Below are 23,787 nucleotides of genomic sequence, written 5' to 3' on the forward strand. Positions count from 1 at the left end.
CATAACTAATGAATGAATAACAATTAACACACGATAAAGCACTAGCACTGAACAACACGAGTACTGATAAACGCAAACCGAAGTGAACACGTCTAAACAACTGGTAGCCGACAGCTGTCGCATTCGCGTAGTATCGAGAGGCTTCTCGCGGCTTACCACTACTCCGATAAGCCGCTGACGCTCTTGCGACATCTGAGGAATTTCGCTTCTAGCGTCGGCTCTATAGACACTGGATGGACCAAATTTTGAGGGAAGCACAACAAAAGACTACTCTATGAGGATATGTAATGCTCCTGCCGCAACTTTGAAAAAAAAAATATGGAAATTACGACGTTCAGAAATTTTGCGTAATTACGGGGAAAATAGAACTTTGGGATTTGGCCCCCGTTTCCCCCTGGACTCACAATTGTCGGAATTTACATAAAATGTTGCTTTTTGTTCATTCTTACATTTAGAATTTAAATTTCTTAAAAAGATGCAGTTGTTGAGCAGTTATAGCCTTTTATATTCAGTTTATCCCATAGTAGCAAAAGGGGAAAAGTGCTTATTTCAAATGGCGCTCTCAGAAAGAAAAACGCACACAGTGTATGATCGCTACTTTACTTCAAAAATATTCACACGTTAAAATTAAGTGACACTGTTAAATAATTCGTTTATCTGCGCTTTCGTTTTGCATAATAATGTATACGTAACCTCCCCCCTCGAAAATCTTGGGCACGCCACTGACTCTAGTGTTCAAAAGGATTAATCTTGTGTTATCTGCAAAATAAGAGTCACGGTTTTGTTTATTCGAAGGCAAGACAAGAATGAAAAATTGAATCCTTTATGTTGGATGAGTCATTGCTGTCAGAAGCGATATGGGCAGAAATAAAGTGCCAGAAATATTTGTATTTTAGAGGACACCTTTTCCAGCATCCTTGCGGCAAGGTACGTGCTTATTTAAGTTGTAATTGTAACTATAATTGTGAAAAGTGGAAACATTACAAAACAAGCGGTTTGTGTAACGGGCTATCTGTTACGCAATTTGCCGGCACCTGTTGCATGACTGGGCCGGCAAGCGGCCGACGCTGTTGCGGTGTCATGCTGCAATAACCTCCCTGTATTTCATTCTATTTGGCACTTGTATTTTGCACAGTTAAAAAATGTGCTTTAAATTTAAGTAGTTTATTTCAATGATAATTCGATAACTTCCTTTTTACGCAATATTGTGCATAAATATATAACAATAGAATTACATTTGCATTTTTTTATTAGTAGTCTGTTTTGATGTTTATTGATGAAGTCTCTCAATACCGTAAAAGACTAATTGAATTGTACTTTAACATATTGCCTGAAAATAACCTACACTTCATATAAACGTGTTTGCTCGTAAGCATTTCAATATCACATTTTAGACTGACATAGTGATGAATATTTTTTAATTCGTACCAGGATACTAAGAAAATATGGTTCCATACATCAATTGTATAGAAGATTTAACCATTAACAAGATCTGTGCTACGTACTTCAATTACGCTACTTGGTCCACGATTTTTAAAATTATGTGCAGCATTTTGTTCATCAAATATCCTCACTTTCCGAGTTAAATAAGTCTTCTACGTTATTTAACTTCCTTTTAAAAGAGTTTTCTTCATCTAGAGTCGAAAGATTGTGCATAACAAGTCTCTGATAACCAACGTTCGTGTCAGTTAACTTCACATGCCTCTTGATCAAGCCTCCAATAACCATGAATATCACGAAATGCCCTGCAGCGTGCCAGGCGAAAATGAGAGTTACAATCATCATCTGGTTGTGGTCTTCTTCGTTCCATTTGTTGCCCGAGGGAGGGTATAAAACGAATCCAATCTGATAAAACCATGTTCCTTGTAGTAGTGTGAAGTACGCACGTGCCAAAGCCGGTAGCACGTTGTCCTTGTATCTCATTTCCAGAGCTAAAGCTACAACGCAGCAGACAACGGTGTAAAATAACATCATGTGAACCTGTTGGAAGATAAAGTAGTGCTATAATGCTGTGTATAGCAAGGGAGGTCGTCTTTATTAACAATGAAGTTATGCGTGTACAGCACCGTTGACTTTGAAACCTTTTTAGAGGGGACAAGGTTGACAATCTCCACGAATGTACGTACTATATACATATATGCAGGTGCCAGTACATATACAGTGACAAATAAGAAATATTTTAATGAAAAATATTAACACGCTAATAGTATAACAATAATAGTTGCTGTAAATATACATTTTTGAAAGAATGATCACCTTAATTACTCATTTCTTGCCTCTGTGGTATTCTAAATCAACCTTTTATAATTTCGATGTGATTTATTTACTAAACGAATAGATGATTCAGAGAAAGAAGTAACGGAGAGTTACTAATCCAAGGGGATGGTTTAGATGTAGAGAATGCAAACTTTAAGTTATCTATGTATTCTAACGAAATTAACATCCTTAAACAAGTGAGTGAAGGGAAAGTAAGTAACAAGATGGTACATTGAAATGAGACTGGACGCAAACAAGTGCAAAGTGACAAATGAGAGAGAGAGGGTAGAATATTTGGGTACAGTGCGTATCAGTGATTGAGTCGTTTCGTAAACAGTAGTTCACAGGGATTTATATGCTTTTACATATCGTCACATCATTTTTCTTCACACACACACGTGGAAAAAATGTTTTGTAGGCAGTACTATGCCAAGAATTTTTTCTTCTCTTCAATTTCTTTTAAATTCATCTTTATTTTTTGTCTTTACATTATGCTGTTTCAATACCATTTCTTATTTTTCTTTATCTTCTTCTAACTTTTGCTCTCTCTCTCTCTCTCTCACTCGTTCTTTCCCTTGTTTACTTTTCCCCTTGGCTTCTTTTTTCTGTTTTCTTCTTACTTCCTTTCTTTGTTCCTTCTTGTTTCTCTCTTTTCTTCCTACCTTCTTTCTTGTACGTATTTCTTTCTTTTTCTTCCTAGTTTCATTGTTTGTTTCCTTTCCCCTCTTTAACTCCTATGTTCTATATTCATTTTCTTTTATTTATTTCCTACTCAATGTATTATTTTCTCCCTTTCCTTTCTACGTTCTTTCTTTTTATTTCCTTCTTTCCTTCTCTCTCATGTCCTTGTTTTTCTTACTTCCCTTCTTTTCCTCTTTACTTCTTCACGTTTTCTTATTTTTCCATTTCCTTCCTATCTTCCTTCCTTCCTTATTTTGATACTACATATTAACCGAAGAAAATCAACATTTTTAGTGCAAAATGTAGGAAACAGGTCAGAATTTCAAGTTTTCATATTCTACCTGAGAATTATTATGAGAGGAGACACAGCGTAATCTTCATGGCTAAATTTCACTCTAATTTCCAAAGATTTGTCTTTAAGGAGGTGTAAAAGTTAATAACAAATCATTTCGGTATATTAACGATATGAAATGAAAAAAAACACTGATGTGACGAAACTCATAAATTCTTCCGGCTTCTGGAGACGTTTCCCCCAATTTTATAATAATAATAATAATAAAAAAATTGGTAATGAATTAAGTTTATTATTATTAGCTTATAATAGGAATAGTACTTGTTCATAATACTATCAATTTTATGTAGCTACCATCTACCTGACCTCCCTTGTGAAAATGTCTAGTGAAGCCCATGTCTAGGTACCAGGTGGTTATAGTTAAAGTGACGGTGTTCAGAGCGCTACAGCACTGGCTGAAATGAGAGTAGCAGTCTGAAACTTCGTAGATATGCTAATGAAGCAATGCGCTCGCGAATTATGAAAAAAAAAGTTCCAATTCTCGCCACCAGGGTAAAAAATGGCGCTGTAAGCAGTCAAAACTTGGTATAGTTACAGGAAAAACACTATAAATCGCAGAAAACAATACTCTTTGTAATAAAATATCGCTACAATTTCACTATTCGAATTACATGAACATTACTAAAGGAAAAAGCAACAAGCGTCACCAACCACGACCAGGGAGCTCACACAATGGTTAGGCAATGTCACCGACTTTGACGTCAGAGTTACGGAAAATTCCACGTTTTGACTGCTTAAAGCGCCATTTTTTGCCCTGGTGGCGAGAATTGGAACTTTTTTTTTTTTTTGCATGATTCGCGAGCGCATTGCTTCATTAGCATATCTACGAAGTTTCAGACTGCTACTCTCATTACAGCCCGTGCTGTACCACTCTGAACACCGTCACTTTAATTATAACCACCTGGTACTTATTCTGTAGGGACTGGAGCAAATGTTCCTGTTACTCCCCACTGGGTCGGCTCGGATTTCGAGTAATTGAGATAAGACATCGTTTAAAAATATACGTAAATTCTCGTATCTAATCCTCATTGTACAGATCAAGTTACTGTAAGTATATTAACAGCCAATTGTGACTTATTATTACTTAGAAACACGGTTTACATCAAATGGGCTAACCTGTGTATCCATAGGTGTTCTTCCATGTAAATGGTGAAAGAACAGAAAGCCTTCCATGCTAAAGGCTAGGATAGCAGCAACGTAATCAAGATCCGGTGGCAAAGAAAACTTGTAGAAGTAAAGAATATCCATGATACCGGAAAATGCGAAGAAAAAGAACATTGTTACATGTTGCGCATTTACTAAATGAACCCAGCGTCCATGTTCTATACCTGTAGCTGTCTCACCTGGAAGAAATCGATGCAAATTCTAAATCATAAACAAATATTAATCGTTTCCTAAAAATAAAGTTCATAACAAATAAAGATTATAATGAGTATACAAACCAGATGATAAATCGTAGGAACTAAATAAATAGAGAATCTATTTTTACAAGGCTAATGTAAAAACGCTTATTCTTACACATATTTTTAACAATGTTATTGTAGCCTATTTCCGAAGACTGAAAATTTCTCCACAGAGATCTATTAAAATATCAACATAGTCTGTACTTTCACCATGCGTGTACCTAAAGTCCCATTGATTCTGTAAACATTTTACTTAATTAGATTAGTATCAAAAGTAGCAAGACCGCAAAATTTGACACCACAATATTTCATCTCAGTGACATATTATCTCAACATCGACTTAGAATTTTGTAAATTGACTAATTTAAAATCGCTTTAGCGATAAAATAGTGGTAACGCTATTGCCTTGTACCCAAGGGGCCACGGGTTCAACCCCCGGTGGAGGCACATTGCCCAGTGGTCAGGAGCCCACTTTAAACTATGGGAATGGGACCAATCCCTAATGGCCTATCTGAGCATAAAGTGGGCTGAAAACAAACTGACTTTTACCGAAATTTCTCCAAAATTTATAACATAGGCAAATTTCGTATGGGAATTCCGTTTTCAAATCTTGAATAGTTTATGAAATATCAAATTCCAATCTTACAAACGCTTTCCTAATCCTGGACGTACAACTTTCTAAAATTATCATACGGAACTAGTGCCCCTAAGTTATGACAGATTTTACGATGTAACAATAATATTCACGTATTTTCTGATGTTATATATTTGAAATGTTCTTGAAGGTAGATGCAAGATCAGAATCAATAAGAAAAAATATTTATTTTGGAAATCTAAATAATAAGGTTGTATAGTACGTTGTGTTAAGAGCTGAAAACAAATTATATCGGACCAGTTCTGTGACGTCACCGAGGCCCGTTGTTCTTCTGGCACTCTCCTAACCTTGTTATTTCTATACTGGAACTAACTCCCTATAACGTGAAAGTTAATGCAGAAAAAAAAACTACAAAATTTTCACATTGAAAATTATTATTTAGTAGAAAAATTTGCATATCTTTAGTGGCTTGCTAGAAATCTACTCAACTGAAGCCCACTTGACAGAAACTGATTGCTTTGTGCTTAAAATAAATTTGATGATTCTGTCCAGTGGCGTGCCCAGGATTTTCGAAAGGAGGGGGTTTGGTATTGTAACGACCGCCATGTTAGGCATATTTCAGTCGTATATTGGCATTTATCTTATTCGTATACTTTCAAGTTAAGAACTTTGATTCGATTATTTATAATTAATTGTTTTCATAATTCATGTATATATTTACGTTTTATCTTATGTTATAATATTATTCGCGTATTTTTGCAACATTTATTCAGAATTTATAGGCTAATAATTATCCCAAATAATATATGCAACGTTTTCATTGTTTTTCAAATCCAAAATGGCTAGGATTATTTCTATCTTTCACGCAAATTTTGTTGTTTAAGCACAAGTTAAATACATTTCTTCTTAATATCGATTTTTGTTCAACAATGTACAAGATTGAAGTAATTTGTCTTCGTTATAAACTAAATCTTTATTTAATCATTTTTATGTGCAAGGGCAAATATGAATTATTTGATAAAATCAGTTTAGTTATTTCTATATTGTTTAATATTGTAATAATATAGCAAAGTATTTCTCCCTCGTTTTCAATAAAATATCGTTTTCTTACTGGCTGTATATGTTAGGAGTGGGGGAACCACGCTACGTGTTTTTGGCGATGTAAAAACTTCCACGTTGGCATTTTTAATTGTTGCCAACCTGAACTTTAGCTTACTATCGCTAATTAACATTGATCTGTTATATAAATTATCAGTTTTTCTTGTGTTATTTTATGTTATGAGTTTGTATTATTGTAAGATAGAACAATCTGTTATGCTGCGCCTCGCGCTTGAGGTAGTAGTTGAGGTCTTGCTATTAACTGTGAAGGCGGTGCGCGGACTCTCGTGTTAAATAAATTGCTTATCACTGCCTACGAGCGTGCATGACCCAACAAATTATAACTTTTAACTTGTGCGAATCAGTATGTACGCGCGCGATTTGTGATTAAAGATTTTGGACATTTTAATTATAAAGTATTTGAATTTTATTTGCTGTAACGTGTCGCAATTCGGTGGTTTCCTTCCTGGAGGAAGGGTGGATCGTCTTAATCCCGATCCCTGGGTGAGACCTGGTGCTTCCAACTGACCAGCCGGAGCAAGAAGCGGTGTGTTGCCAAATCGGATCTCCATACTCTGGAGTTACGAGTGGTGGCACGTTGCAGTATACATTTTTTAATAGTCAGCTCTCATTTTGCCATCTTTTCCTGCATTTGATGTTCTTTTCTTTTAGGAATACTGGGCCAAAGAGGGGGGGGTTATAACCCACACCAACACCCCCTCCTTGAGCACGCCACTGATTCTGTCACACCAACACGTTTACAAAGTACTGCAGAAAATTGACTTTTGTGAATCTTGTATGTCGTGTCTTTAAAATAAGACGATGTACTATTCCATTCCATCTGATTTACCATGCTTGAGTTATAGATTTTAATATATTTTTCATGAAATGGTGACTCAAGAAACAATGCTTACTATAAAGATACATTGGCTAGACTCACCAGTTATTCCTATAACAACAGCAACTAGCTTTGTTATTCCCTCCACAGGTATGGAGGGTTTGCAAGAACTGGTGAACGAGGAGGTGCTTCTGTAACCATTTCCTTTTGGATGATACCTCTGGGCCAAGAAGTACCTACAAAATATTCGCAATTAGATGTATAAAACTTTTAATACTTGATACAAACAATGAGGTTTAAGCAATATTAATGAAGGGGCGCTCGAAATATTGCAAAAATGGCCAAACAAGCTAACACGAGATTGCGGTCATCCTCCTTGGAGTATGATGTTCCAAACTCATGAAGTGTTTGAGAGTCATTGTTGACAGAGAAAGAGTAACCTGTATTAATCATCCATGTATTATCACCGTTGTGTCTAAGCGGGCGGTAGAAACAAAACGTAAAATCCGAAATAACAATACAGCATTTTCATGTACCGTTTTGAGTCAAAAATATTTTTTTCAAAGTATACATCCTTATAAACAATTACCAAGGAAACGTTCTAAGATAGGTTCAAACCGGGCGTTTAAGGCTTAAGCTAATACTAATATTCTGGTCCATTTTCGTAACGGCTTTCAAAATGATTTTGAACATTCTGAAATCCCATATGATAAACTTATGGGTGCGCCTATAAAGATCTCTAATTTTTTCTTTAATTTATGATTATAAATCTTGATTAATACAGGGAAAGAGAAATATGCTAACATGAATTGAAAGTTATAAAAATATTTTAGGCAGAAACTTGAGTAAAACTTTTATTAAATCTATATAAAACTATAAATAACAATATAATTACTTTAGAAGAGTGTCCCACATACTGTATATATTAGTTAACAGTAGATTCATAATAATAGGCTATTTAAAATACCCAATATCGATTGCTTCTGTAAAGAGATACATACATTACAAAGTCGACATCTGAATTAATACGTATAAGTTTCATTGTAAATAGAGAAAGGTAAAACTATCTCCTGCACCGTGTCATAAAGTCAAATAAGGGTGCATAGGTAGAGCCTCATACATTCTCAATCACTGTTATACTATATGTGATGTGATCAGCACGATCAGATACCCATTGGTAGCAGTTGGGTGAGCCCCAGAACTGTTCTACGTAAGGATGTTGTCGGAACAATTTCCACCAGAGATCAATCACCTCAGAAATCGAACCCGTTTCTGAAGCGTGGCAGTCAGACGCCCTAACGACTGGACTGCCGTGGCCCTATTGTAAATATTCACACCTTAAAATATTTGCATAAACATTAGAAATTATACAGTTTTAGTGATTATTAGAGGCAAAAATCTACAGTTTAAATGTTATATTTCTTCACATTTCAATAAAACCCCATAAATAAAGATGAAAATTAAAAGTTATTTGTAATAAAATGGAAAAATATTTGTTAACCTATAAAATAACTTTAAGTTATAATTTACCGATTTGAAAATAATCCAATGAAAGTATTCTATGTAGAAGCGTATGTAAGAAGAGTTTCTTTGAGCATATACTTGATACTGAAATGTTGAAACAATGTATACAGGCAATTACATAAACATTATATTTATCTTATAACCTACACGTAATTTCACATTCTTGTGTTACGTGTACTTTATATAAAAGTTTATTATATTTATTGTTATTCTTGTTAATATTATCGTGATTAGTATTAACTTTAAGAAACTCTTTGGCGATAACTAGTTTCTTTACAAAAGTCATTCTGAAACTCACTTTGTAAGTATTTCACATATTTAAGTACAGCGTAGTCACAAAGTCATTCCCTTATCAGCGCTCGAAGTAGGGAACGCGAGAAGAATGTTCCCTCCCCCCCAGCTAGGGCAATTTGCATAAGAATCCTCCTCCACCTTCTGCACTGTCTCCATGTTGATTCATACAATCATCACCCCCCCCTCCCATTTCCAAACTCGAACAAGCATCCACCAGCTAGGAATTTTCACTTCGAGCACTGTCCCTGATAAATTTATAGCGTGTAAACCATAACAACGAGGAACATGTGGTTTGCGACAAAACGTAACATAATAATGCAAATTTTATGTGTAGGTGCTGCTGCAATCTACATATGAACCATTTGTGGTGGTCCGGTCAGTAGTGTCCAAAATATAATCTGTGCACATGTCTTTAGTGCTTCGTCTCAACAGCATCCCTAATGCTTTATTATTGTGGTAAAACCAACGGGTGTTGGTATATCCTTAACGTAACCCAACATGAAGAAGTTCAGTGGAGTTATATCAGGCGACCTGGGTGCCCATGGTATCAGACCCCTCCATCGGTTTGGAAATTTGGTATCTATATACTCATGAACAACTTTAGCTCATTGCGACGGAGACCCATCCAATTGAAAAATCACACTTTGTATACCAACCTTTTGTACTCTTAGCATAGGGTGTCTTACGTCAAATGGCTCTCTGAAACAATCGCTGCACTGTAACTGGCGATTGGGTTTCGTGATCGTTATAGAACAGCACACACACTGCACTTCTCTTCACAGACGCCATTTTGGAAGCTACTAACTGCAGTGCCACAAACGAAGTTCACAGATAGCAGGAATGACAACTTGCATCGTACGTTACGTATTATCACAAACCGCATGTTCTAGCTTACACGCTTTAAATTTTCTTATCACAAAAAGATTCCATGATCACGCTGTAATTTACATTACTCTAAAACGAGCTTTAGTTACCAAGTGTTAGTAGAGTACGTTGTCAAGATTTTTATTTTAGCTACTCGTACTATTGAACACAGTGGTGGCGATTAGAGAGGGCGAGGGGGGCAGTTACCTCCCCCCAGTTTTCGCCACTTTTCCCCTCACACTATCCTAAATCTTATCTACAAAGGGAAATGTACTGTCTTTGCCCCCAGTTTTGGCACCTTACCGTCCCGGTTTTGGGACTCAAATGCCGCCATTGAACACACATATCACAAACCTAAAATTAATTTTAAAAAATATACTTGTGTGCATGTGCATGTATCTTCTAATGTTATATTATAATTTCTGTACCTAACAGAATAAACAGAGTGCGGTAGCATTCACAACGTAATTTGAGTAGCGGATTACAATGAAGCTGGCAACATTGGAAGATTGTGTAGGTGCCGTGGTAAACATTTGCCATGGGCCACATTGGCAATCCATTCTGTACAATTTGGTATTAAGGTCATTTAATGAAAATACTTTTTTCCATATATGTAATTGCGACTTCAAATTACCCTATGGACGCTGCTGCACCCTGTATTAATGTATAAAATCTGGTTCAGTTTTCCTAAAAGTACATATACCTTCACAATTTAAAATCTGCGTTATATTTAACTGATTACTTTAGCAACAAATTTATCTCTTGATATAAATTCAATTATGCAACGAGAGTTACATAGGTTTTAATAAATCGCAATGAGTTATGGTACTTACCTATAAAAAGTATTGAATGTCCACCAAACCGAAAACAATATGAAGAATGTCCCAGGTACAACGTGACCCATAAACGTTCCCATGATTCAGCTTTATCGATTCTGTAAACATATTTAACGAGTAATATCGCAATTAGCTTTGATTTTGCAGGATATACAAATACATTCAACTTCCACATCATTTTCTATATTTCTTTCACGATTCATAAAAATCCGAGGACAATTCTTATTTTAGCTTCTTGTTTATCTTAGCTTTTTCAACGATCAAATTAAGTTGAATCGATAAAAAATTATAGGCGGTTTGTGGAAGGTGCAATTGAAACATTTTGTCTTGGAGAGGGGGGAGGGGGCTTTCACTAGGTTTAGTTGATCTTTGGTCTGGCCGAAGAGAGGTAACGAATCCCACATCAGCTTCATTTGCAACATATACTTCGTTATCATGGTCGTATATAAGAGGGGATTTAACGGGTACGTTGGTTTAGTCTCCATTTTGCATTAATTATGTATTCAAATCAACACTTGATCAATTCAATTGTTTCATGGTTTAGAAGTGCTCATATACATAATGAATGGTCTTATTAAATTGATGTTCCGTTCATCCTTTATCAGAATTTGTTATTTTAAAAAATAAATTTTAACTGGGGATAATTAGTTGTCAACAGTTTTTAAATAATGAAAATACAGACATATTTTGATAGGTAATTTTGAAAAGTTGATTTGATTTCATTTATTTTACTTCGTTTCTTGTGCCACTTTTGGCTAATTTGCGAAGATGGGGATGAGTGATGACATGATGAAATTGATGAATGGAGAATCACAAACATCCATGCCCAGGCCAGGATTCGAACCCGGGACCCCCAGCGTCGTAGCGCGATGTGTTAACCTCTCCGCCACGGGAGCCGGCTTTTGAAAAAGTTGAATATAGAAATCTGAATATACATGGCGTCCACGGACCACGGATTCGTATAGAGGAACTCAAAACAAACAACTTTTCTCAGTAACATTTTTCTCGCTGGTGCGTCGATTCGGCGCTACAGCCGTTCAAAAAAAAAAAAAAAACGTTTTGCCGCCTGGATGCTGACAACCCAACACAACATTTGATCGCATCTGTGACGTCATTTTCTGCTGCGAAACAGCGCACGCAGTGTTCCAAGGAACACACAAATTTTGTGAAAAATGACAAACTACCAACCACATTATTAGCTGTCAAACAAAGCGAGAAACGCGTCCAGAAAACCGAACATCGTAGCCTACCAGCCAGAAGATAAGCAGTCATCTCAGGGGAAGGGGGAAGTGAACCAACGATATGAGAAATGGTAAAAAATGTATTCAAAATGAAGTGTCAATATCGGATTTTGTCTCAGCCTACATGTCAAATATCAACAACAATAAATTTTATTGGACTTACAGCTTACATGTGGCTGTTTACGCCCAGCTACATGCCAATTATAATATATTTGCAAATCTCGTTGCAACGTTGATATTTACAGGATTGTGTCCAGATGCCTTGTGGTACTTTTGTGCTGATAACGGAAGTATCCGAGGTTCACGTTGTTACATTACGGCAAAAAAACACGTACAACCACAGTAACAATATAATGATGAATCAGTAGCGAATATACTGCTCTGTTCACAGTTGCAAACTATTACATGTGTATCCGGTGCGTCGGAGAGTTTGTTTTACTACTACTTATATCCCTGTATTTTCAACCATTTTTCCACTTGCCTCATAATGCCCTGAATATACATTATATTATGTGTTGCTTGCTTACCTTTGGAATTTTGAGTTCTTTCATTTCTATTTTGTCATCTGTTCAGTGTGTCACAGACTAGTATCAGAAGGACGAAGTGGATAGACTAAATTGTAGATGTCAACTTGGTAACTAGAATTGCAAATATTTGACATTTAAGCTAAGACAAAATTCGATATGACCACTTTCATTTGAATTCTATTTTCTTTCTAAAATTTTTCGTATTGTTTGTTTACTTCCTGTTAGGTTACAGAACGTGTTTTCTCGTTTTGTTTTACGGTACATAATGTGGCTGATTGTAGCTATGTCATTTTTCACAGAATATGTGTGTTCCTGGCAACCCTGGAACGCATCGCTTCACGACGGGATATGACGTCATAAATGCAATCAAATGTTGTGTGTGGTTGCCAGCATTCATGCGGCAAAACTGGCTTCTTTGAACGACTGTAGGGCCGAAGTGATGCACCAAGGAGAAAAATGTTACTGAGAAAAGCTGTTTGTTTTGATGTCCTCTATACGTTTCCGTGGTCCGTGGGCGCCATTAAAATGACACCCTGTATAATCAAAATAATGAAAAATAATAATGTTACTACTGTACATTGGTATGTACTCGTATATTAAGATTGTTTAAAAGGGAATATTTTATTGTATTTAATTGTAAACTAACTAACTAACTAACTCTCTAGCCTTCTTAAACTCGAAGGTCCATGGCTGCAGCAACACAGGCCTTCCATCTGTTCCTATCCTGAGCCAGATCTATATATTAATTTCCATCCCTACCAATTTCCTTTAGGGCCATCTCAACATTATCCCTCCATCTTCGTCTTGGTCTTCCTACAGGTTACCATCAGCTTTCCCAACAAGAATCCTGTAAACTCTTCTTTCCTCTCCCATTCGTGCCACATGGCCTTCCCACCTAAGTCTTCTTGATTTAATTATTCTAATAATATCTGGACATGAATACAAATTATGTAGTTCTAAATTATGTAACCTTCTCCACTCACCTGTCTCCTCATCCCATTTAGGCCCGAATATTTTCCTAAGAATCTTATTTTCAAATACTCTCAATTCATGTTCCTCTTTCAATGTAAGGGACCAAGTTTCGCATCCATATAATATTACAGGCAAAATTACTGTTTTGTATATTTTAACTTTTAGTTTCTTAGATATTAAACGAGAAGACAAAAGTTTATGAAGAGGAAAGTAACATGCATTTCCTGAATTAAGCCTGCTTTTTATTTCCTCTTTAATATCATTTTAATTTGTTAGTATTACTCCTAAGTAATTAATTATTAATTGTAAACTGCCATTATAATAATTATTAATAGTAGTAACCAGTCTACACAATCTCATCGATAGTAGTAGCAGTAGTAGTATAACTAGTAGTATTATAACTATTACAATTTTACTACCCTTGTGCTACTAAGAGTTAAACTTTTCTCATTATTTGTTCGTGAGTGAACAAACAAATCTGAAATATGTCATTGCTACAGTATATCTGTTAGAACCGTCTTGCAACAGAGTGAAAAATTATCAACAGTATTAATACTATATAATTAGATAATTCTGCATATTACCTATAAAATCGCATCCACACAACAATAAGAAATTAAAACGTCAATAACAAAAGCGCCAACTACTTTTATTCATCATTAATATCGTTAACTCAAATCATAATCTTGAATCCTAGGTTCAACTGGAACTCTACTGTCGTCCAGTATGGTCGTTCAAAGTGGGGCGCAATGTTTATTTTTCTTTTGTGTTCTTCATTAGATAGGCCGGCTTTCTTAGCTTATTTTTTTGTGGCATGGTGAATCGAAGGGTGGAGATTGTGCTCCAAGTTGGTGTTAATAGGAACTTCCTGAAATTAATTACCCAGCTACCACCTTGAAGCAAAATGTACCACATCCGCCTTGAATCTGTCCTATGATTGTGTATTTTCTTATTTGGAAAAAGAGAGAACTTTGAAATGACTAATTTAAACGTCATTCAGCTAAGAGCAGAATAAGGCCAGTATATTGTTTATGTATTTTATGAGTAGACAACACTTGCAGTCAGTGGCGTAGCGAAATGCCCTGGGGCCCACCTGCAACTAAAATATTGGGTGCCCCCTTGGTAAAAAAAAATCGAAAATACTACAACGTATATGTATCATCGAAGACGTCAGAGGGTAACAGACGTACAACAGTTAGTTAACCCCTTTGAAGTGTTTAACAATTAAAGAAAATTGAACTACCTTGTCACGATACGAGTACAGCTAAAAATCGAAAATAATCTGTAACACTTAACAGGTGTGGACTATGTTGGTAATATGTCTGTTCTTATTTGAATATGAAAATGCTTTGGCCCCTTTGAAAATATTTGGTGGGAAGTTACATTTTAAATACCACATAAAAATAATAATAGTGAAGTTCATGAATTGCCAAGTTTTCTTGTTTGTGTTGCAATAGAAAACAGACTGTCCGAGCAACTGAATCTTCCTACTGGATTCATAACTGCAGACAATTTATGCTCTAAAAGATTCCGACACACGGTATATCTATAAAGGTGTGAGATAAGGGATTTTTTTTCCTATTTTAGGCGATATACGGCATTTCTGAGGGCCCACAGTTTAAGTTGCCAGGGCCCCCCTTGATCGAGCCATTACGCCGCTGCTTATTGTCACAGACATTGTCTTATGAAATGTTCCTGGAAACCTACTCGACCACATTCCACATGAAAATAAATAAATAAAACAGACGTGAAGTTATTTGTGGTATCCACAGACTCGTAAATTACAGTAACTCTGTTGATACGTATTCTAAGTTCACCGATAGGGCGTTTCTATTTAGTGCTCACCTCAGTGAATTTCGAGTTCAAATTTTGTCATTGTTGACCTACATTTTGTCTATTTCGTATTTTAAAAAAATAACCGACACTATATGTTGAATTTCTGAAATTATATAAAATTTCAGGAGCGCAGAGAAAACATTGCGGGGCCCCTACACCTCGGGGCCCTCCCGCATTGCGGGGGTTGCGGGAGCGGCCGCTACGCCACTGCTTGCAGTGGCATACCTCGATAGTAGATAGAATGTGTTCAACTACCTTATTTCACAGTTTACTGAGATTGCAACTTTAATCTATTAGCGGAGAGATACGTATATTCTCAAGCTACTGTGCTGTAGTGGCGTGCCCAGTCCCCTCAGAAATTTTGAAAAGTCAACATTTTAAAATAAAAGTAGCGAAGTAAGGGAAAATCCAGACTGGTAAATGCATACCTCTCTTAAAATGACGCACGGTTGCCGTTTTTGAGAGTGAAAAGTTCAAAACATGAAATATCTTGCTGTGTATGCCACCCCCTAAAAAACATCTATGTACTATCCACCTGTACAATTCCAGCCCTTCCCGAAAAAAACATCCTGGGTACGCCAGTGGTGGCGTGCACAGGTATATGTTGACGAGTAGTATAAGCCCCCCCCCCCCCCACGTTACGTTAGCTCATTCTCTTTAAAAAACACATTAAATCCAAAACATATGACAAATATAGAACTCAAGCTAAAAAAGCAGTCATAAATCCAAGCTGATGAAAATCTGTGGTGACATTGCTGTCTTGCTTACACTTATCCGATGGCGTAGGAACGGACTTGGCGTGAGGGATGGTGGGGTAGGGGCACCTTACACCGCTTCAAATTTGAAACGTTCCTGCGCCACTGCTAAAATCCGTAGTATATTTAGCGGAAGTGAACATGGATGGCACTGAGTGTAGCACGTTTGCTACAAATAACGATTACTGTAAGCAATATACTCTTAGAATAAACATTGATTTGCTGAAAACTAGTTATGTGTTCCTCTTAAGACTTAATTAAGACGAGTTTGAAAATATACCTGTTTAAAATCCCCAAGAATGATGACACGATAGAATAGCTTTCTAGGTGCGACGTAAGTTTCGCTCTGAATTCTTGCAAAATCCGATAAGTTCGTTATCGGAAGACGTGATTGTGATGTTACAACATTACACACAGATGGGACGTTTCCTGGCAACTACGATAACAGACAGGCGAGAGTGATTTACCTTCTTTGACGCTCTAGAAAGGGACATTTCGTAAATTGGTTCGTGTGCCCATCACATATGCACTGGTGGATGTCGTTTTGAGCAATCTTCTTCCATTAGCATGATTCGGTAATGCCCGAACCGAAAGACAACAACCGCGGGACCATCGATTGCAGTGTGTTTGTCATCGCACGTGAAAGTATGATTCCCGAGCTAACTAATCAGCCTTAACAAACAGTTGACGCCTTGTTGACATGTCCACCACTTTGGTGGCCTTCAACGATTTCTACTTTGGCGTAAACCTTTCGAGCATGCGCGTTTCTTAACTCCAAGATAGGCAATTGACAGAAAATTCTATCTTATGCCAGGAATGGTATTAAGACGAGACTTTGGAACAGTTACGAGCATAGGCAGTGGTAGCGTCGTCGCCTTGTAATCAAGGGATCCCGGGTTTGATATCCAGCAGAGGCACAAGTGGTTCGGATCACACTTTAAACTGTAGGTCCAGTCCTGATTAGCCTTGCTGTGCATAAAGTGGGCTTAAAACACCAAATCAATCAATCAAGATGAAAACAAGACAGATGTTTACAAAATCGAGAACGTTATATTTCTTTACAAGTGTCCTTTCGTTAATTGAACCTGTCACACGAACAATGTTGTATCCAACAAAAACTAAATGCCACACAAGCAGCAAAACAAGTGGGCATGTTGCTTTCTCTTATACGTTTTTTTCCTCACAGGGAAGGTCTACGTTGCAGTGAAGTCTTCCGTCTGTTCATAACACCTGTCACTGCCATATTCCCAAAATCAAAAACACTGCTTTTTTCAACTTAAGTCTCTGTCGTCTCTGCCGGCAAAAATGGTTACAATGACCGATTCAATAACCTCTCAACGTCATCCATCAGGGTTGTCTCGATTTGCCGAAAGACGCCGATAAATAACGAATAAAAAGAGAAATACAAAGAAACTTCTGGGCTGCCTTTCCAAACAAGACTCTTCTTAGTACCACTACAATATAAAAGGTCTGACTTCCTTCATCCCCACTCCCTTCCCATCCATGGCCTTTAAGAGCCTTTTATTTTAAAGTTAATATCGTTAAGAAAAGTGATGGATCACCTTTAACCTCCCCCTCCCCCAAAAGTCCCTGCCAGTGAATGATTCATCTTTCATTCCTATAGTACACGTTTAGCCTATATATAATATAGAGATTGCGTGTATCATTGCACGTGTCAGCAAACTGAAGCGCCACGCTGCCAATATCACAACTCATGTATTTTATCTTATCTCTTTTGTAGCACGTCCGATCTCTATTATTGACGAAAGCAATTTATTAATATTGAGACGGTCTAATGGATTCCGTGAGAACATTTGTTAAACGAATCGAGCCATTCTCCATCTCGTCTCGATTTTACAGAGGCCTGTCTCGTTCTCGGTCTCCTCTCGATAAGTCTCGATTCTCGTCACGATTTTTACAAGGTCGTCTAACTTTAAACAATAACATTCCGCGAGATTTCTTTACAGCTTTCGGACCCTTTAAATTAAAATGTTCTGGAGTACTAATGCCCTGAATATCAGCTGTTACCGTTTTGTGGTCTTGCTACTGTGAATACAAAATTGAATCAACTTGATCGAAACAATCTAAGCCCCGCGACAGGTTAAGTTTGCAGCAGGTTTTATGTATTAATCCACGCAAGAATGGCGATGAAGAATTTTCCGTGCCAGTCTTGCCTCAAGCTCCGAGCTGTTCATATCACAGACAGTGAGAAAATTGGCAGTATTGCAGCGGAACTATATTCTGCGCGCACGTTTGCGTCTACATGTGCGAAAAGTTACTGCAAACTTAACCTGTCGCGGGGCTTATCAACCACAATTTGTAAGTAAATAAAAAGCCACATACAGATACAGACTCTTCTGAAGAATGTAATAATACAACAAACTCTTCAAAATGAAGTGCCATAATAAAGATAATAATGCTAAATCTCGTCACCCTAAAGTAGGGTTGTTAAAGGTCCAGGAATTGTAAATAAATTCAATTCCGGTCCGGAACAGAAAATCAGCTTGCGTAAATGGGTTCTGGAGCGTAAAAAACTTTTTTATCTTTAAAGTATTTCAGTTCCTTTGTTCCGGATCAATTTAAATAAGGTTGAAAATCGGTATTAAAATGAAACACTACGCAACTTGGACCAAATTCAAATTGCCCGAGAAAAAATGTTTCAGTCCTGTTACAGAACCCACTAGAAGCCATTAGAATTTATGGCTCTTCCTGGACTTTCAACAACCCTGTCCTAAAGCAGCTTCCAGACCGAAGCGACAAGTGACACGCGACACGGAAGTTTCACACCGTAGTGACAGGCGACACGGGGCCCTACAGTCCGAACGACACGTGCATCTTTTCGTGTCGCTTCGGCACGAAAGGTTGCGTCTATTGCTGAAGGTTCGTTCCCAAATAACTCACGTGATTTGTTACTTCGATCTGAAAGGTGCCTAAAGATGAAAGAAAATCGATAATCCCATTTGATTTTTTTTAAAAAATTACCTGTCAACATGACACAAATAACCAGCATCTGTCCTCCTCCATTTTTTCTTGCAGTTATGAAATTTCCTCTCCCTCCATTACAATGAGAAATTGCCATTCGTGATACAACTGCAAAGCACATATTAGGTCTCGATGGAATATTGATGGACGCGTACTTGATTCAAACGATACCGAAGCATACGTTTTCAGAAAGTGATGTTAAATAATAATAGTGTGTACACAGGACGTGGGAACGGTCTTTCTATGCTGAAGGAAGGTAAGGAACAGTGAGAAGTTTTCTTCGATCTTACATTAGAGGGTAATTTTCGGACTTTCAAGACGTGTGCGCTGTGCAAGACTTCTACATGAATATGTTTTTTCTCTATAACGAGGCAAAAGTGAAGGCACTACAAATAATGTAAGCTTTCCAATCTCGACGCAGAGTTTGTTGATAAAGTTTAACTTCACTTTAGAGTACCTTGCGGGCTTTTAGTAGCTTGTCCCCCTCCGAGACTGTTCTTGTTAGAAAGAAAAATGTCGCCAGAGAATTTTGGTCGGGTGTGTTCAAGGGTGGACGCATTTTTTTCCAGGTGGGGTATGCCATGATAGACATGGCTACTCAGGGAGCATTCAATCGAAGCGGAAAGAAAAGTGTATTTTAGAAACCATACTTCAGAAACATGGGCGTCGGCATGGGGGGTCGAACCCCCTTGGAAATTTCCATCTACTTCTTTTCAATTTATGGCAATTTATAAACGAATCATATTATTTCACCTAATTTTGCGTCATTCTTTAAAAATGGTCTTGAGATATCGAATTTGGTACGAAACTTTCATAATTTGGAACACTGAAACTCTGTTAATTTGTAACTTTCACACGTTCCGAAGCTTCTTATACTACTGCGTTTGCTGCTACTACAAGTACTATATTATTCATATAATAAACGTATTGGATGCTAAAATAAACTAAACTAAAACCGCTACTGCTGCTACTACTAGTAGTAATAATAATAATAATAATAATAATAATAGCATAATTTAAAATACCGATAATGCAATAATTTTAAAAATGAATCCCTCTTTAACAAACTTCTGCATATGCCACTTGTCTGTATCACAATATTTTTGAGGGGAGGGGGTGTCCTCGACATCTTCGATTCGACCCCGCCCCCTAGGAAAATTTCTGGCGACGCCCATGTTCAGAAATAAAGCGACACGACAAGCTGCATTAATCCAAATCCATTAGCGATAATTGTTAACCCATGCAGCACAATTGCATAGATGCGGGGGAAAAAATCGAGTGTTGGCAGCGTCAAAATGAAAGCTCAAACAGAAAAATACGCAATATATGCGCTGACAACAGGCCGAGGTGACATGATGCATGCCATTGAGAAAAAAATACCTACATTTTCTCCCGTATTATTAATAAAAATCATAGTAACAAGACGTATTCAGAATGCCCTGTAATATCTTCTCGACAACTGTGCCAAATATCATAGAAATTTTAACATTCATAGAACGAAAAGGTTGAAATGAAAAGAATCATACCTTTCAACAAAAACTCCATTAAATTGTATTATAAGCCGACAAACTCCATTAACTACTACTCACAACAGCGCCTCTAACTAACTCTCTGCCTTCTTAAACCCGAAGGTTCATGGATGCAGCAACACAGGCCTTCCATCTGTCCCTATCTTGAGCAAGATAAACTCCTCTTTCCTCTCCCATTCGTGCCACATGGCCTGCCCACCTAAGTCTTCTTGATTTAATTATTCTAATAATATCTGGACATGAATACAAATTATGTAGTTCTAAATTATGTAACCTTCTCCACTCGCCTGTCTCCTCATCCCTTTTAGGTCCAAAGATTTTCCTAAGGATCTTATTTTCAAATACTCTCAATTTATGTTCCTCTTTCAATGTAAGGGACCAAGTTTCACATCCATATAATACTACAGGCAAAATTACTGTTTTGTATATTTTAACTTTTAGTTTCTTAGATATTAAACGAGAAGACAAAAGTTTATGAAGAGAGAAGTAACATGCATTTCCTGAATTAAGCCTGCTTTTTATTTCCTCTTTAATATAATTTTCATTTGTTAATATTACTCCTAAGTATTTGAATTTGGAAACTGGTTCAAACGAGTTGTTATCAATAATTAGATTTTGATTATTAGCTAACACTTGGTTTCGGCTTGTAAGCATATATTTAGTTTTCTCTTTGTTAACTTCCAAACCTATCTCTTTAGCAGTTTTGAAAAATATTTTAGCATTATTCTTAATTGTATTCACATCATCCCCCAGTAAGTCTACATCATCTGCATATGCTAACAACTGAGTCACACCATTTAATTTTAGTCCTTCTTTAGTTTCTTTTACCTTCCTTACAGCATATTCTAAGGCAAAATTAGAGAGCAATGGAGATAATGCATCTCCTTGTTTTAACCCATCATGAATTGTAAATTTGTCAGACATATTAATACCCACACGAATTTTACTTTCGGTTTCACTGGTGCATACTTTTATCATACTAACAAGCTTCTTAGGTATTCTATACTCTACTAATATATTATATAATTTATCTCTTTTGACCGAATCATATGCTTTTTTGAAATCAATGAATAGCTGATGGACATTTTGATTATATTCCCACTTTCTTTCAAGTGTCTGTCTGATGTGAAAAATTTGATCTGTAGTTGTTCTGTTACGTTTAAATCCACATTGATAATCACCTATAATTTCATTAGCATATGGGATTAGTCTTGTTAAAAGAATGTTAGATAATATTTTATATGTTGTTGAGAGTAGAGAAATTCCACGGTAATTATTGCAGTTCATTTTATCACCTTTTTTAAACGCAGGAACAAGTATGGATTATTTCCACTGTTGAGGGATTTCTTCTTTATTCCAAATTAAAGAAATTAATTTATGAATTTGACATATTAACGAATTTCCACCATATTTAATTAACTCAGCGGGTATTAAATCAATGCCAGGTGCTTTGTTATTCTGTAGCCTTTTAATAGCATCTTTAACTTCAATCAAGTTAGGTTCTAGAACTAAAGGTTATGCTGTGTGTACTTCATTTACTTCTGATTTATCTCCTACATGAACATTTAATAAGGATAAGATCTTAACAACGCCTCTAGCGGATTTAATCATGGGGTGGAACCGCCGGAGCGCGCAGAAACTTGCCGTTTTTAACACTACTTCTTGAAGGCACTGTGCCTATGCCCAGACCGGGATTCGAACCCGGGAACCATGTCGCCGTAGCGTGTTATAACCACTCAGCCACGGAGGCCGGTTAATAATCGAATTGGAAAACACATCAATAGGGATTATTACAAGAAATTTTGTGTAGTTCGAATTACATTATACGGAACGGAAGTTAATGTATTTCTATAGAGACACAAAATGTAAAATGCCCAAGTTTCTACGACACGGCCAGCCTCGAGCCTCACGGGCCCATACAAGTTGCCGCCACTGCGCAGTATCGTGTTAAATCTTTCGCTCACGTGTGTCAACATAACACTACTCTGTCGCACAGCAACATTCGTGCAGACTGAGATTACCAGCTATTCCCCAGTGTGCAGTACAGCACCATCTGTTCCAGGATAAACTTGAGTTTAACCAACGATCACTTACCCCTTCTGCAGCAGTGTGTAATGTGCGACACTTCAGCTCTCAACCTCGTTCCAGAAGGAAGTGTCTTCCCTTATAAACAACAAAAATAAGCTCCAAGCCTAGTTTCATCTCGAGATCAATTGAAGCGATAACTTGCGGTACAAGCACAGTCAGATCGATGCAAGTTCTTCTTTACTACGGACGACCATTATTTTACATCGTTACCCTGGCAACGTGTAAACAACCGACTTGCAATTGGGAGTTTTCATAGATGTTTTCGTGTCTCGAAGATTCAGCGCAGAACTTTCCGCTTCTCAATTATTCAAATGCAGATTTTTCTTCGCTCCTGACGTCATGAGCATTTTCCTTACGAAATAAGTGTTTGCATAAGTTTAATCGTGTTGTATCAGGAACAAATATGACATAAATATATTCCTAATTTGCTGGACATACCGCACTGTCAAATGACCCGAGGTGGTTCATGTCGCGCTACGACGCGTGTGAGGCGCAGGTTCGAATCCTGGGTAAGACACACATGATTCTGTTGTCCGTGATGAAAAACTGAACATCTACTAAAAAAATTGAATAAATGACATTTACAACACTTACATCGCAAAAAAGTGAATATATTAACTGACTTTTTTTTAAAAAAAAGTTTGGTAGGAAGTTTGACTGTTGTCCGGTAGATCCAGGTTGGGCAGTCTCAGGACTTTCTCCCGACGAGACCTCTGCATTAGCGGCTCTGGGGTTCATCCAGTGATGTGCCGTAGACTATAATTTTACGTCTACATGCGTTGTCTACACGTAATCTACGCGTAGATTACATTGGGTTGTAGTTTACATAGACTCTGTAGACAATCTAAAGTGCATTAAAATTAACTTTCAAGGCTTTCATGAAAGGAAAGTGACATTTTCAACTATATTGGTTCACAACAAAATTTCTCTTCTCTTCTATCATCAACTATGGAAGAAGATAAATAGTATGCAAAACACAACAACAGATGGCAGTCGTGAGGCAAGAGTGGTCTTTTCCCCATAAAACACTAGAATATTTCCTATATTAGGTTTCTTCCTAGGTGAGAAATTGTTCGAATTTGGAAGAAAGAGAGTATGAAAAGTTCTCTTCAAACA

At 37.0% G+C, this 23,787-nt stretch overlaps 1 protein-coding gene across 2 annotated transcripts; it reads right to left on the reverse strand.

The window, feature by feature from the left end:
- Positions 1-1,105: 1,105 nt before the first annotated feature.
- LOC145987286 (transmembrane protein 45B-like) lies at positions 1,106-22,750 on the reverse strand. 2 transcript variants are annotated; one of them, XM_083121805.1, is made up of 5 exons: positions 22,678-22,750; positions 10,739-10,839; positions 7,326-7,459; positions 4,406-4,632; positions 1,106-1,980 (listed from the first exon to the last, which is right to left on the reverse strand). In XM_083121805.1, the coding sequence occupies exons 2-5, from the start codon at positions 10,819-10,821 to the stop codon at positions 1,561-1,563; spliced, it is 864 nt and encodes a 287-aa protein (XP_082977931.1). In that variant the 5' UTR covers positions 10,822-10,839; positions 22,678-22,750; the 3' UTR covers positions 1,106-1,560. The 2 variants fall into 2 exon arrangements, with proteins under 2 accessions (XP_082977931.1, XP_082977930.1); XM_083121804.1 differs by lacking the exon at positions 22,678-22,750 and adding an exon at positions 16,353-16,447.
- Between the last annotated feature and the right edge of the window lie 1,037 nt (positions 22,751-23,787).

This window comes from Lepisma saccharinum, chromosome 4 (genome assembly GCF_977018435.1).
Source record: "Lepisma saccharinum chromosome 4, izLepSacc3.1, whole genome shotgun sequence".
Taxonomy (NCBI): Eukaryota; Metazoa; Arthropoda; class Insecta; order Zygentoma; family Lepismatidae; genus Lepisma; species Lepisma saccharinum.